At 39.7% G+C, this 16,323-nt stretch overlaps 1 protein-coding gene across 6 annotated transcripts in view; it reads right to left on the reverse strand.

Annotated features, from left to right (window-relative positions):
- RNF111 (ring finger protein 111) overlaps positions 1-16,323 on the reverse strand; it is a 44,142-nt gene that overhangs the window by 5,430 nt on the left and 22,389 nt on the right. For 4 of the 6 annotated variants that reach the window (XM_066558832.1, XM_066558835.1, XM_066558833.1 and 1 more), the window contains 7 exons: positions 13,623-13,820; positions 12,453-12,772; positions 11,389-11,644; positions 9,522-9,873; positions 8,072-8,197; positions 7,290-7,416; positions 4-96 (listed from right to left, as the gene is read on the reverse strand). In XM_066558832.1, coding sequence (XP_066414929.1) covers positions 4-96; positions 7,290-7,416; positions 8,072-8,197; positions 9,522-9,873; positions 11,389-11,644; positions 12,453-12,772; positions 13,623-13,820 — 1,472 coding nt within the window. The remainder of the gene's footprint in view (positions 1-3; positions 97-7,289; positions 7,417-8,071; positions 8,198-9,521; positions 9,874-11,388; positions 11,645-12,452; positions 12,773-13,622; positions 13,821-16,323) is intronic. The other 2 variants (XM_066558836.1, XM_066558837.1) reach the window with 1 other exon arrangement.

The raw sequence follows: 16,323 nt of genomic DNA on the forward strand, positions 1-16,323 counted from the left end.
AACCTCAAAATTGCCCCTGAAAGGGCCTCTGAATGATGTTCCATCCAATCCCGATGAAATGTAACGGATGTGAGGGTAGCCCGCCATGTCTGGTACCTATTCAAACAGCAGATGTTAAGTTAAACCTATTCAGAACAGTTTCACTATTTTACTGTTCACTTTGAAAAGTTTAAGTTCCTTTTGCTTTCATTGAATCGCTTTTTACACTCCTCAGCCTGAGCATACAATTCCAACTGACAGCACAACACAAACACCACTCTGACACATCTAACAGAACCAGAAGCAAAACTGAAGTGAGACTAGAGCCTCTCCTGGAATCTCTCCACATCCACATTACAATTTCCAAGTCTCAAAATCTCAACCTACATTATATAAACCACCAGAAATATCTACCTATTTTGTAAACAGAGCACCTCACAGCTACACATGAAGTTATGAAAAGGACTCGCTACGGATTCTCAAATATAAGCTTTTGGTACCACAGAAAAAAGGCTAAAAAACTCAGTCTGGGAAAAGCAGCAGATACTCTTATCTGACTCAAAAGAACTGAACATCTTCAAACACAGTTTAAATTTAGAGGCCTATAAAAACTAACACTCAAAACTCACATCTAAAGTCAGTTAACTCTACATACATTCTACATTCGAGCATCCACTAAGCCTCCTTGCACAGTAAGAGACAGAAGCAGTGAACAAAAGCCCAGTGCTGTATCCCAGAGGCCCTTCAAACACCAGCACTTTTCATAAAGCAAAGCTGAAGGATAATTTATATAGCAGGGACCATCTCCACTGCAGGGCTGCTGCATTCCTTTTTTACCCCAGCAAGATGAGTGAATAATGGTATTGACTTGTTGTCAGGAACATTCCAATAGCAATCTTTGATGAATAGGTGAAAAAACCCCAAATGAGCAGCAGATGAGGTTTGCTTAATCCCACAGCACACCAAGAGAAAGACTGTAAGCAGCAATTCACTTGGAAATACTTGAGTACCATCTTCCTTTCTGTGCTATCAGCTGATAATGCCTCTGCTGCTGTATGTGACAGCTCAATATGCATCTCATGAGGCTGCCCACAAAACTGATATCCCAGATACTATTCATGAAGTCACATATTCACATGTTGCTCTTCTTTCCATCAGACACTTCCAAGTTTAACATATATAAAGGTGTAAAACTCAATGAATGCATTGTGGAAAAGCACAGACCTAGACAAAGCTACCCACATCAAATAAGAGACCAATAAGCTGCCTTTCTACGGTTTTCAAATCCAGTCTTGTAACTAAAAGCTGACAGGGATAGGCAAGATTCCTCTGCCCTAAATAATTTGTTTTCCAGAAAAGAAAGGCAGAATCTTATTATTTTAAAGCAGTTTACATGGTGCTTGTTAAATGACAATGTAGTGCCAACATCTGCCACAAATCCAGCCACAATATTGGTCTTAAATGTTAACAAACCAGAGTAATAGAAACTGAAGGTGCATATCAAAACACTTCATGTAAGTAATATCTGTTGGTATCATAGGTCTTACTGTTTGACAACATAAACTGTAGCTGTAACTAAGGAATTTTGGGGGAGCAGATTAAAAATATGGTGATTTGTGAGAAATCTGTCTCAGATAATCACTGATTTATGATTCATTCTGCATTTAAGCATGTAATTCTACTTCAGCTTCCAATTACAGAAGAGGCATTTAAAGAACTAGGTCATTCACTCACACTCTGAACATACTTATTGTGCCAGGTTTTCACTAGGCATAGACTTGTCTGGCATAATTTGGGAAATTTTATTGCCCAATATAACACTGGCAATCAATGGCCACCATTCAGAGGAAGGGAACTCCTGACAAAAACTAACCTAAGTCTCAGAAATGATATTCAATGCCTGGTGTTTTATTGACAAGGATTTGAAATCAGTGTTTTGGAAAACAATGCATCTGATAGTGCAGACACTGCATCATTCCAAGAGGTGCAAAGTCACAGATGTATTGCTGTAGTTCCATAATTACTGCCTCAGCAGCCAGTTTACCAACTGCAGTGACATGCACCTGGATACAGAACAAACTCTGCTACTGGAGACTAAGAAACCTATTAAAATTTATTTTAACAGTACAAAACCAAAAATTTTTCAGAGTACCTACCACAACAAACTACTGAACTCAAGATAATAGAAATGTTGTGTGGGACAATATATTCTCATGCTAATAAATGGGCCTTCATATTATCCTGACAGGGCTGGCATAACACCTCTGCAAAAATACCTGAACATACATTACGTACAGGCTCTTTCATAAAATACCCTGAGAGCACAGCTCACATTTCTGGTCAGGTAAAATGCTACTCTGAAAAAACACCTCTAAGAACAAAAGAAAAAAACCAGTTCTTTTACACCTGCAGAATAAGCAGTCTACTAACACAGCAAGATTTTAACTAAGTATAATTGTGACTACAAGATAGAGAAAAGACTTGCAAGAGAGAACTATCAATAATACCTAACTAAGAACAGTCTTACTAAAATCCCTTTGACAGTTACCACCAAGCTTCAATGCAAAAAGATTTCAGCTCTCTTGAGAGAGCTTCACACACAAGCAGAAGTGAGTTTTCACTAAGCTTTCATACAGAATGTAAGAAAAAAGGAAATGCTAAAGCTAATGAAGAATGTGAACAGTTAAAGGCAATGCCAGTCTGCACTAAATGTTTGTATATATTCTTTTGGATACAGTCAAATTAAAATATATACTTTAAAGCAATATATTCTGGACCTGCAAATTCCAGCACAAGTCTGCCAGGAACTGTAGAAATATCATTTGTTTCTTGTTTTGCACTTTCTATTGATACTTTCCATGACCACAAAAATCTGCAGCAACTACAGTAATTCAAGGCTAAGTCTGAACCATTCACAACACAAACATCCTCAGCAGTTTGAAACATCTGACCTGCAGGGAAGGCTTTCTTTCTTGCTACTCTCTGCTTTAAATACCCTCTGTCTTTGCAGGATCTTTCTGCTTTTTCAGTGGAGAGATTTCCTGCCCTGCATGGTACTACTAATCCCGTCCAGCCCAGCCTCCATGGTTCACATAAATATAATTTCATATGTATTAGAACAAATCCCCGGTGTGAGCTTTTCAGTTAACTAACTGCTCAGCTACTGTCAATACAAAAAGAAGTAAAGCTCATCATTTAATGTCTTAAACCAAATACAAACAGGGAAAAGCTGCAATTTTCATAGAAAATCATTGGGTGAAGGAACCCAATGAAGCACCATGTGCTGCACAGATAAAACCCAATGGTACCTGTGTCTTAGGGGAACATAAAATGAGGGCTCTTCAACAGTGTTTAATCTACAAAAAACCAAAGAACAGTAATTCATGTTTATATTATTAAAAAAACCTAGAAGCTTTTTCTTAAAAATGCAATTCTACTTGATGCAGCTAATCAAGGCTATTTCAAACCTGAAGTTCATCTTGAACTACTCTTACTACATCAAGCTACAGCCTTAAGTGTTCAGGTATTACACAGAAACTTGTGGGCTTTTGGGTTACAGAACAGCTGCATCTCTTAGAGCTGCCAACACCTGTATGACTACACTCTGAGCAATAGTATTCTGACCAGCACACAGCTACCATAATGTGCTGGGATCTACTGGCTTACACCTCCAAATCCCGAAGGATTTTCACAATTAAGTGTAAAGACAGCCTCAAACACTCTGAATCAATCCACAGGTAAAGGAAAAAAACAGTAAGGCTCTGCAATAGAAGAAAAAGGGGGCACAGGATATTGAAAGCTAGATGTGAAACACCTGAGAGAGACTAAGGTACCATAAGAAACTTTAGGTTTGCTTGGGGTTTGTTTTGGGGTTTGGTTGTTGTTTTGGTATTTTTTGGTTTGTTTTGTTTTTTTTTAAATATGATCCAAAGATCTCCCTCACACCGAGAAGCTGCAGGTTCCCAGATAAATTAAGGAGTCTTTTCAAAGCTTGCATCTATTTCAGAGATATTTCTTATACCATACCTAGCAAACTACAAAGTCCAAATAATTCCCCCACCACTCCTCACCCCTAAAATTCACATTCAAAAGGGCAGAAGAAGCTGGAGTCAAGAGTCTGGTACCCCATACCCCATAATAAATTACAGGAGTTGCCATCCTGCCCACTCTGATGTGGCAAACAGTGCTAGAGCCCCAAGTCAAAAAGCCTTTCATTAACAGTGCCAAAGGAGCAGCCAAAGGAACCCAGAGTAAACAGAAATAGAAGTGGCATCCAACAATGCTGGTATCAGAGAAGAACGGGAACAGATGAAAAGCCTTTGTGTCCTGCATCCTTCTTTTCTAATGTTCCATTAGTTATGCAATGCACTGATCTTGAGTCTCCCTAAAAATGATCAGTTAGCAGAATGGGTACTTGTCCAGAATGGATTTCATTCAACAGCTCTTTCCTCAGCACATACATGGCCTTAAAACAGTGACAAAGTCTAAGCCATGGTCACAAAGTAATGATATTAAATCTGGAGGGAAGCAGCCTGACCTTTGGATAGATAGATATGAAGAAAGCTCTTCCTAACTGCTTTTAATCTAGGACTCCTCCTGAAACAACACTTAAACAGGTAGAAGTCTCTTCAACCAAACTAGTAGAAAAGGAGATTTTGTTTCCCCAACCCTCTATTTGGACTGTCAAAGCTGCTGAACACTGATTAACTTCCCCCACATATCTTTATCATTTGGTCTCCCTGAGGATTAAAACTGCAGTCTGCATTCCAGCACTGAGTAGATGAAGATTTGGTTATCTGCATCTAATTAAAGTCAGAAACTGATACAGAGTTAACATAATATCATTAAAGCCCAAACAATCCATTATGTCCTTTACAGTCTGGAAGGGGCTTTAGTACTCCACTGCCAATTGTGCTGCAAGCCATTTCACAAAGTGGATTCAATACTAATGAAATTCTTAGTTGAGTGACTGGATCAGTTACTTTAAAAGACAACTCCCTCTCAAAAAAAGAACAGTTTATGATATCTGCATCAAAAAATACGACTCATGAAATCTCTGTTTAGTACCCTCTGTACTTGAAGAAGAAAGCACTCCTTAGAACATCAACAACTTTGCAGAGGGACTGTAATCACAGTTCAGCCTCTCCTCCTCCACCCCACTCCTAAAGTTACAGAGAAAAAAAACAGGTGGCAGGTGCAAATAATCTGCTGCCTAAAACAGCACTTTTGTTTAAAATCCAGTTAAGTTTGTTGATGAAAAACTTCACTGACTACTCACTCTCTATTCAAAATGTTTTGCTGACAGATCTGCTGTACTCACACACACACGAGAACAAAACCTGTGACTTTCTTTATTGCTATAGAAGGGCTAGAGTCATCAAAAGGCATTTGTAATGCTTTGAACTCATTGTATCTATAACTTCTAGCAGAGCTCTACCCTGCCTTCATGTTCTCCTAGCGTGTGAATACATTTTAAATTAGTCAAAGACTCTACACAACTTCAAAGCCACAGTGCTAGGTCTGATCACAGCAAGGTTCAAACCAGATCCCAAGCACTGGAGGAATTCCTGTGCTGCTCAGAGCAGCCTGTTCTGATCAAACATGCTGGCAGTGCACCATGTGCAAGGCCTCAGAACACAAACTTCAGTTTCACTCAGCCCCTCATTAATTACTGTTATCAGGATCAAATATCCCTCTACAAACACTTGTACAAACTTCTGTGGACTTAAAGACCCTCATTTCATCTGCCACTTTTGCCAATTAGAAACTGCATTTGCCAAGCAGAGGGGCATAAATCGCTAAAATATTTTATCACACACTAAGGAAATACTTCTGAACATTCTCTATCATAGCTCTCTTCTCTACTGCTAAAAAGATGAAGTGTGGGGTCCCAACTATTTGCTTACATAACGTTTTAGCTGTAGGAATACCCCAATTAAAATTAAAAGTTTCTCATCACACTGTAATATAAGGATCATCTAAACTCCTAAATTTCTAGAAACTTCACAGTGATGATTGAAGTAAATCCCACAGATGATTTATTACCCCTGATAAAAAGTACAGTTCCCTGAACTATTAGGAGGGAATCTAAAGCAGCTGATGTTGCCTGTTACTGTACAACACATTAAATAAATATGAGAGTGTAAAGCCATCTTTTATCCACTTGAAAAAGCAGACACCTAACCAAAGTATGCAGAAAAACTTAATTTGAAGAGATGATGCACAGGAGAAGGTTCTGCATTAAAAACCTCACTGGCTACACTAAAATACCAAATTCTACAGACTGATTTAGAAAGTCTCTGCTAAGGATGTCAGCAGCACCCAAGAATGACCAAACTTCATTTATCAGGGAGGTACTTAAGGATCATCATATCTGGTATTAAAGAGTGAGGAACAAGCAATGCAAGACCAGACTGGAGACAGTTACTACAGTTTGGTTATAAAGCCACAGTTCAAGCCCCAAATGTCAATTCAGGCTACTAACAGAGGAGTTTTGAAAGGATGAAACTTATAACTTTTCATTATAATTTTAGCGTTCATTTACAGATGAACTCACAATTTTTATTGGATTATCTAGCTTTAAGAGGATTAAACATTCTTGCTTGACAACACAGAAACACTAAATATACTCAAACTAAATCTGTTTCTCTGTGAATTTTCATTAAACAAAATTAAGAAAAATTTTAACTAAACCTACAAGCATTCTTTCAAAAATAATACTCTGTAACAAGAGTAAAAATATGCTAGTTTGTTTTCGTTTTCCACTGCAGATTAAAAAAAAAAATATGTGTAACATGTGTGTGACCTTACTGCCACATTTCCTGCAGATTATAACACTTCATGCTACAAAATTATATACTTGATCACACAGAATTAGGTTGATGAATAATAAATATTATTTGAAAACAATGAAATCTCTAGCTGGAATTCTAGTTGTGTGTATACACACATTATAAAGAGAGAATCAGTGCTAATTCTCATGCATTGGGTGGAAAGTTGGTACTTTTAACAATCCAAAACTGAATACTCTAAAAATCAGATGCAGAGGGTCAATGCATTGCAATGCAAGTGACAATTTAATTCAAGTATATTTCATTTTACAAGAGCTGAAGTTAGAAATGAGGATGTCCCTATACTGTCTCCTCTTACTACACAATGGGCCTGTTCAAGCACCCTCACTGGGAGCAACACATGGACAGACAGTGAAATATTTTCAGATAAGCACTTTGCAGCAATGTATACACATCCATTTTCCTTACAAACAAAATCAAAAAGCAATGATTATAATTCTCCATAAGCTGTCTCCTTACCATTAGAGGAAGAGCCCCTATTTGCAAGTGATGCAGTCGAGGAGGTGCATGGTAGTGGGCCAAGTGAGGATGCAAGGGCCCTGGAGGGTAGGTAGCTGCAGTCACACCAGCTTCAATTCCTAGTTCCCTGTCACATGAATGAAAGTGGCATTACAGTAAAGGAACAGCTTGCCTGCTAGGTACAATCCCTCTGCTTTGGAGAGCCTACAACACAATACAGCTACAACAACAGTTTCATGTACAATTTTTTTTTTTTAGCCATATTTAGATTTTGCTGAAGAATCTTCCTGTCATAACTAAAAGCTATATTTAAAACAGCTGCGAAGATTTAGTATTAAAAAAATCTAGAAAACTCCACCTTTACTGAGCCCAATAATATTATCCATGTGGAGTCTTCCCTGCAGCACATGCTGTGGGGACAGCAGTTGTCATGCATGCACCTCTTCACTAATGGCCAAAAGTATATTTTTTAATAATAAATATATTGTGGAATGTAAGTGCATGCTCATAAGTGGGCCTGATGCAATTGTAAATAAGTTCAAACAAAGAGGGGAGAGAATATACTAGTCTGTACTACAAAACCTTAAAAACCACTAGAAATATATTTAAGATATTGAGTACTCCAAGTAATATTTCAAAGCCATATCAACATCTACAAACTTTAAACTACAGGTGCATGCAGCAGCTTTTAAAACCACAGCCAGCATTGTCAGCACTGTGATCAGCACATTCTGGTCTCCTGCCCAGAGTCCCAAGGGCTCAAGTAGTGTCTGACTGCTCACCAGGCAGATCTCTCTGGAGCCTGTCGAGGATGGGAAGACATAGTCTGAGGCACATGGATGTGATGCCCATGACCATAATTAGGATGCATTCTGTGAGGATGTGGAGGAGGCCGTTCATGAGCACGTCTGTAACAACAAAGAACAGACACAATTAATTTCACATACTTTTTAGTATGAAGAAACCAACACCCATAACCAAAATGTTACAGACCAAGTGCCTTTAGAATAAGAAACTCACCATGCAGTATTTTAATTTCTACTTTAGATATAAGTTACAAGTTAATTTAAACACAGATTTCATATTCTAAACCAAACCAGCTTCAGCTACAGTGACCTGCCCTTCACTTGGCAGTCATGACTGCAGAGATTGAGAAATTGTTTAATCCTAACCTCAAAGGGCAGGGCAGGAAAGGAAGGGCCACATGACACTCATGCTCAGATTCAGTGCCATTCACAGCTCTGCTGCAGATTATTTCTAGTAAAACTATACCAGCAAGAGTAATTAATGGAAACTTAATACACTAATCAGAGGACATTTTCCTTGAAACATGTTTGCATTATAGCTCAGGTAAACTGAGCACACAGTTCTTATCCATGCCAGCTGGTACAGAACAATTATGGATTTGAAAAAAACCACTTAACTCCTGCTGACTGATTTCTATTACTTTCCCACTTTACCACAACATTACCATCAACATTTGCCTACAATTTCCTGTAAGTGTCCATATTTCTATATAAATTCACTAAGCTGCAGAACTGCCAATATTCACAACTCCAATCCCCTAACTACAGAAAAATGCCCAGATCTGATAAGATAGCACATTCATTTTTTCCAAAAATGCTACCTTGCTGTCTCACAGCCACTGGCTTCTCTGTCACATGCCATTTGTGGGCAGTTACTGCCTATAGATACTTAACCTGAAAACTGCCTCAAAAGCTGCAGTTAAAGCAGAATTCTCTTTAAGCATTAACTTCTAAACGAGTTTCAAGTTAGTTATGAGTCAAATTTGTATAACAAAGTTAGGAGCAACAACTAGAGAGCTCATTCCTGAAATTCTCTCACATATTTTAACACATTACCTGCAGAATTAAAACAAGCTCAGCTACTCTGTGAATACGAAGCTACTACTGACCTGATACTACTAATATCAACTAGCATCTGATGATACTAGTATCAAATGCCGAGTTAAGCAACAATTGTTACATGTCTTAGTAGCTACATTGCAACACTGATGACATTCTCAGTCTCCTCTTGTAAAGCAAAAGGCATAGTAAAGATATCTAAGTATCTTTATTTGATCTGAATTAAACCCAGTATATGGTTTGTTCATTTACATAATTTGTTCATTTTATTTTAAGGTATTGGTTATATAAAAAGAATCTTAACTGCATCAACAAAGCAAAACATGCTGTCAATCTTAGCTATTGTTTGAGTACATTTGTGACATACGTTGGGTGTTGCATCATCCTTCTTCTCTGGACCTCCATCCTCTGGATCACTTCATGAGGATGTAGCCTCTGTGCTGGAGGTGCTGTGGCTGGGATGTGATGGGATATTGGCTGGTGTGCTGCAGGGAGATGCTGTGGTATTGGAGCAGCTGCATTGGCTAAGGGATGAGTTGGGGGTGGAGGTGGAACAGGATGAGAAGATGCATGAGAAGAGATCGAAGGATGAAAGGGATGCACTGGATGAGGGATAACATAATCCACTTGAGGTGGAGGTTGTGGCTGTGGAGGAGGATTTCCATGAGAGTGAGGACATGCAGAAGCTTGATGGTGAAGAGGTCTGGTCAAGGAAGCATCTGCAATGAAAACATAAGGTGCTTTTAATTTGGTCAATTTTGCTCAAATTTATTTTAAGAAGTATCTTCACACAGGCATTTCAGTATTATTACATCAGTTTAAACAGTAGCAACATGGGAATATGTGTTTATGCAACTTTTAAATAAAGTGATTCTAGAAATATACCCTACAAGAAATCTGCATTTTCTGCAGTCAAAAGCATTCTGTTTTCCAATACTGGCAAAAAAAAGAAAAAAAAAAAGTCTGTGTGATACCAACTGGAAAAGGTACATAGAAAGGTCTGGGTTGGAAGTGACTTCAAAGATCACCTTGTTCCAAGCCCCTGCCATGGACTGGGACACCTTCAACAACACAAGGCTGCTCCAAGCCATGTCCAGCCTGGCCCTGAACATTTCCAGGGAAGGAGCAAACACAGCTTCTCTGGGCAAGTTTTGCCAGAGCCTCACCACCCTCACAGGGAGGAATTTCTTCCTTAAACCTGATCTAAATCTACTCTTCCACTTTAAAGCCATTCCCCTGGTGCTATCACCACATACCCTTGTCAAAGGTCTCCCTTCGGCTCTCCTGGAGCCCCTTTAGGCACTGGGAGGTGCTATAAGGTCTCCCCAAAGCTTTCTCTTTGCCAGGTTGAACAATTCCAACTCTCCTAGCCTGTCCTTGGAGCAGAGATGTTCCAGCCCTCTGAGCAGCTTCATGGTCCTCCATAGACTCATTCCAACAGGCCTGTCCTCCTTGTGCTGAGCAGCCCAAACCTGAAGCACTATAGCAGAGAGGAATAGTGCTTCCTTCCTCCATGAGGGACAAGTAGGAGGACAGAATCTCCTTCCAATATTACTTTACATTTGTTGTTTAATCTTTAAAAGTTTAATCCCCATCTTTCTGGGTTCACTATTCTATAGAGACAATAAAATTTAAAAAAAAGAAATCACAATCAAACAAATTATTGTGCTAAAGCAGATCTCACTGGAGGGATGAGACAAGGGATCAACCAAGGAAAATGAAATAAAAAGCCAGTGCTAGAATACAAAGGAAATGAAAAATATTTTCATTGTAAATACAGTTTTGAAGTCTCAGTGTTACTACGGTCACTCATAATAAAATATTTTAACTTTACCTTGGTCCTGTTCAAACCCCCTAACTGTTTAAAATATTTCTCAATCTGTGTTTTGCTACGCCAACTCTAGGATCAATGCAAGCAGGTTGGAGTGTTCCCCTGCTGCCAGGGCAGTGTGTCAGGGAGAGTGCATGCAGTGGTGCCAGCAGCACTCACAGGGAGAACGCATGCAGTGCTGTCAGTACTCACAGAGTGCATGCAGAGTCAGTACTGACAGGGACAGTGCATGCAGTGCTGTCAGTACTCACAGAGTGCATGCAGAGTCAGTACTGACAGGGACAGTGCATGCAGTGCTGTCAGCACTGACAGGGACAGTGCATGCAGTGCTGTCAGCACTGACAGGGACAGTGCATGCAGTGCCAATACTCACAAGGAGAGTGCATGCAGTGCCAATACTCACAAGGAGAGTGCATGTAGTGGCGGCAGGACGAGAGCGATGCCTGGGGCGGGGGCTGTGGCTGTGGCTGTGCCACGATGCCCGAGCCGTAGCCGTCGATGGGCAGGGCCTGGCTGGGCCCAGCGCCCGCCTGGTGCCCGTAGAGCGCCGTGCGCGACGAGGAGCCGGGACAGCACGGGTCAAACGCCGACGTGCCGTGGAAAGCGCCGCTGCCGTGGCTCCTGATACCACTGCTGCTCAAGTCTACTGGCAATGCCTGCTGCAGAGACAAACCATCTTTCTTCAAGCCACTCTTCAGACATTGAAAGCAAAGTCACACTCAAACATCAGATTTTTTTAAAAATAAAAATAGATACTATCAAAAGCAACTGGGATCCAAATATAGAAATTTTACTGCTTGACTCTGGAACATTTTTTATTCTTATTCCTAAATTCATCAATCTGCTGAGAGACTAACTTCCTTACAGTAGATTCTGTAAAAACCAACCAAACCCCCCCCCAAAAAACCCCCACCACCCCCCTACCAAACTAAAAACCTCACCAAGAATCTCTACAATAGATAAATAAGATTGATAGTTCTGCATACTGTAACTTAGCACAGTACTGTTCTTTCCTATGACTGTACTGGTTTACAGCTGTGATTTAATTGCTAAAAAACAATGCTTTTAGAGGAGAAACTCTTTTATACTTCTTATATACAGGACATTAGACTTGGTATTTTTCTTCCCTCAAAGCAGCTCAATGATTTGCATTGCAGAACTGCTATGATGGGCAGAATATTTCAAGGTAATTATGTTAGGTTTGCTATGCAGTCACTCATCTTACAGCCATGAAGAGGTCAGCCATCAATGATTACTTGAAGGGTTATGTCTTTCCATAAAATTTCAGGGTTTTGTGTTCATATAAATTACAGCTCAATTTTTCCTTTTAGTTCCCTTCTATAATGCCTGATGCAGAGCAAGAGAGCAATTTATAATTCAGCATCCTTATCCTCTTCCCTCCTATCTGGAACAACTTGAAATCCCAAGTCACAAGGTGTGATTGTGAGTCACAAGGATTAAACCTGCCTGCTCGTGGTAAGTGGTGCCAGAACTGCTGCTTGCTCCACATGGGGCAGGCACAGGAGGAGGCCTTTCCACAGGGCAGCTGGAGTCACTGAACGAAGGAGACAGCGGGACAGCGGGGTGAGGGTTGTGGTGGTGATGGTGGTGATGCTGGAAGTGGTGGCCATGTTGCTGGAAGCAGCTGCTATGTGGGTGTCCCAATGCATGATGAGTCTGTGAAGGCCCTCCACAAGGAGAATGCTGGGGGCAGCACGATGGCAGCCTTGGCATGGCTGGAGGGCCAGTTTCCAGTGTCGAATTGGATGCAGCTCTTCTTATTTCATCTTGAAGACAAAGTTAATATTGAAGTGAAAGAAATTAGTAATACTAATCACTGTAAAGCAGTGTCATAAATAGAAACAAAACACCCTGTACCTCAGAATTAAGTATTTAACCAATTGAAAACCAGAGTTAGACTATAACAAAACAAACTAGTTACAAAAAGTAGTATTTAGCTATACCTGCCAAATGAACCCGAACTGAATGGTTCAGGTGGAAGTACCCATGGCAACCACTGGAGGACAGGAACTGACACTTGCCTAATTCTACAAATTTAAGGCACATCATCAGCAGGGGAAGGAAGAAAAATTGTTCCTGTGGTCAGCGTGCAGAGACCTCAAATTCCTGTGCAACTGTGGTCCACCCAGGTTAATTGGCCCTCACCACACTTGCAGACAGGGCAGCTTTGTTTCAGTGATGTCATGAGTGCTCTCTGTATATACAGCTCTATATAAACGTGCTCCCAGGGGGTTATCCACAGCAGGAGATATACTCAAGGAATCCAGATACATCCTTCACTTTCTTACAACACACATTGAAATAACACCTCTGTAACACACTGAAATGAGAGGCTTAATTCCCAGTGAACTACATTCCACCTCCTCAAAAAGCAAGGATGTGGTTTCTTCTGTATAACCAAATCATTCCAACAGGCACAAACAGAAGGCTCCAGCAAATTTCCTGTATCTTTATGGAGAAATCAATGGTCTTTTTCAGATTCCTGTCCTCTCAGGTTACTACTGTTAGGTTCAGTACTAGAAGCTCACATGGGATTTAATTTTGAGAATGCTGATTAACTTCCTCTACCTCCTTTGTACTCAGAGGCAACACAACAGCTCAGAGCTCATTCTGTACCTCCAGTTGAAGTGCCAGCAGTGCTGCCACTGGGGAGACTGGGAGTGGTCTCTGGTGCTGCAGAGGGCTGGCTGCTGGAGACGTTGGGAGCTGCATCAGAGGCCTGCTCTGAGGTAGAGGTACTGGAGCTGGTAGTGGAAGCAGAACTCACGGCCTGCGGCTCCACTCGAGCTGATGTGGTTGGCACAACTGTCGGCTCTGGTGAAATAAAAAAGCTTTCATGTTCTCTAAGCTTTAAAAGGGCTGAGGTTTTTTTATCGTTGTTCCTGCTTTTGAACCATTTTACAAGACATTCGCGATTCTGGCCTTGCCAGAAGTTAAGAAAGTCAGAACATAAAAACCTGACAGGCTTGTGTGTGGAAAGAAAATTATCTTTTTTTCTCTCTTGCTTTTTTAATCTACTCAAGTTTTAATAATTAACATAAAATCAATTCTCAACCAAATCTGACATTTAAGTTTTATTTACTGGATAAAAAAACTTCTACTATAAAAGAGATTAAATTACTTCAGTACTTCATGATAAAAATGCTTGCTGATATCCTCCATTAATCTACAGGCAAACTACTCTATGATTAAGTATTATCCCTATAACTTTCTATTGCCTATGAAAAACAGAACAACTTTTAGACAACTCACCAAGAACAGCAAACATCTAAGCTAGCAGTACTACTTTACAAACTTCAATCATTCCAGATGCATTGTGCTAAAGGCTTTAGCAAGAACTTGGTTTCTAGTCTCAACACATGCTAAAAGCAGATTATCAATATTTGAGACTTCTCTTAAAGGTACATACCTGTTCATATTATATATTGCAAAGCTAACAGTGAGCAATGTATCCTGGAAATCCAAAGCACTTGATGAGTCTTGTCCTTTACTAGATAATTGTAAACAAGTTAAAATTTAAAACTATACTTGGTGGCATAATTAGAATTTAGTTTTGAAAAGGACTTGGACTATAAGTTTGAAATTTTTCTTAAGTAATGAAAGGCAATGACATGACTAAGAATATAAGATACCATAAAAGGGAAGATTATCAGAAATAGCTCAGGTTTTTTTAGTAAAAATGTTTGCATGGATATCGGGGGGGGGGGGGGGGGGGGAAGCATCAAAAAACTTCAAATACTTCCTTTACAGAGTCTCAAAATAAAATATGAGTCGTTTTCAAGACTTCTCTCTATATCTAGCAGGAGTATCAGCAACTCAGTGAGCAAAGGAATAAATGTATCTTCTCCCTCACAAGTCTTCCAACTCATCACATTAAAAAAACATGATCTGATATCGACATTTACATTCCTCTTACTTTTAATGTGGCCTTCCAATATACTAATTTTATTTCTTTTAAGACAATGTTTTGGGTGAAATATATTAATGTTTAAATTCAGAAAACGAGCAACTTTATAGAACATGTATAGCCTAAAATGAGAAGTGATCAGGCAGTGCTCAGGCCAGCGGCCACCCTGAGTTCCCTCAGGCTCAGGTTCCCCACCAGTCCTTACAGACACTTCTGATTCTCCCCTGCCCAAACCACTGAAAAACAGGGGGCTTGGTCCATTGTGAACTATTAGCTAAGAGAAACTGGATTTCTCAACTCACTGCCCAGACATGGGCCCTGGAAAATAAAAGGAGATAGGATCTTTATGCTCAGGGAAGCAGCCAGCCAAGTTTTAAGACCAGTATCTTTGATGAAATAGGTAAAGTTGGGCTAAACTCCTTTTACAGTGTTAATTCAGAAGTCCAATCATTTAACACTAATTCATGTGTGAAATTTGATGCCTAGACCCAAAAATAGTATTCCTTAAATCCTGGAAGATTCATCTTAGGCATTTCCTCTAGAAGGCAGGAGAAACAGCCAGTCTTTAACACACACATTACAGAAGTGTATTTTAAAAATAACTTGGTTTCTGAATCCAAGACTAAATTCTGTAATACGAATTTTAAGAGTAAAGTAAAGCAATAGAAACCTACACTGCACTCCTTCAACAATAGAGCTGTTGGGATATTTCACAGTAAATACCTAAAACGAAGAATCTGTTCATCAACTCATCCTCTACCTTACAAGCCATTAACCAACCAAAATTATTCTCAAGCCTTTCCGACTCTCCATCCCACCCCAAAAACCACAACTTGAAGAATTAGATACTGTACAATACTAAGCTTGCAATGCACGCGGGCAGAACCACACAACAACAAAGCTTACATTACAAATAACATGCACCAAAGAAATCCCCAAAACCACCACCATCTGCAAATGTGCAAAAACATACATGAGCTTCAGTTTTTCCTTCTCCCAATTTTATGCTAATTGCTAAGTTTCTCTTACGATCTTCAGCAGGAATAGACTTATTAAGTGTCAGCAGGTTTTAATGTTAGGAACCAATGAAAGGTTACAGCTTCAGAAACCTAACACACTTTACTAGTTTAGGGTTGGGCTTTTCTTTTTTTAAAAGCTATTTTTACTTCAAGGCCTGAAAGAACAGTCACTATTCCAAAGCATAGGCAATGATAGACTTTCCTTTTATAGTGTTGCATTGAAGTAAGTGCATATTTTTCAAGAAGTAGTTCCAACCTGTTCTGTAATTTCTGCCTGGTGAGTCAGCTCTCAGACACACACCCAAGGCAGCTTCGGAAGAAAAACTGTATCTTTAGATATAAAAGACTGAAAACAGCTAAACATTAAATTTTGAAAGGAAGGGCACATTTT

This window comes from Molothrus aeneus, chromosome 13, assembly GCF_037042795.1.
Source record: "Molothrus aeneus isolate 106 chromosome 13, BPBGC_Maene_1.0, whole genome shotgun sequence".
Classification (NCBI taxonomy): domain Eukaryota; kingdom Metazoa; phylum Chordata; class Aves; order Passeriformes; family Icteridae; genus Molothrus; species Molothrus aeneus.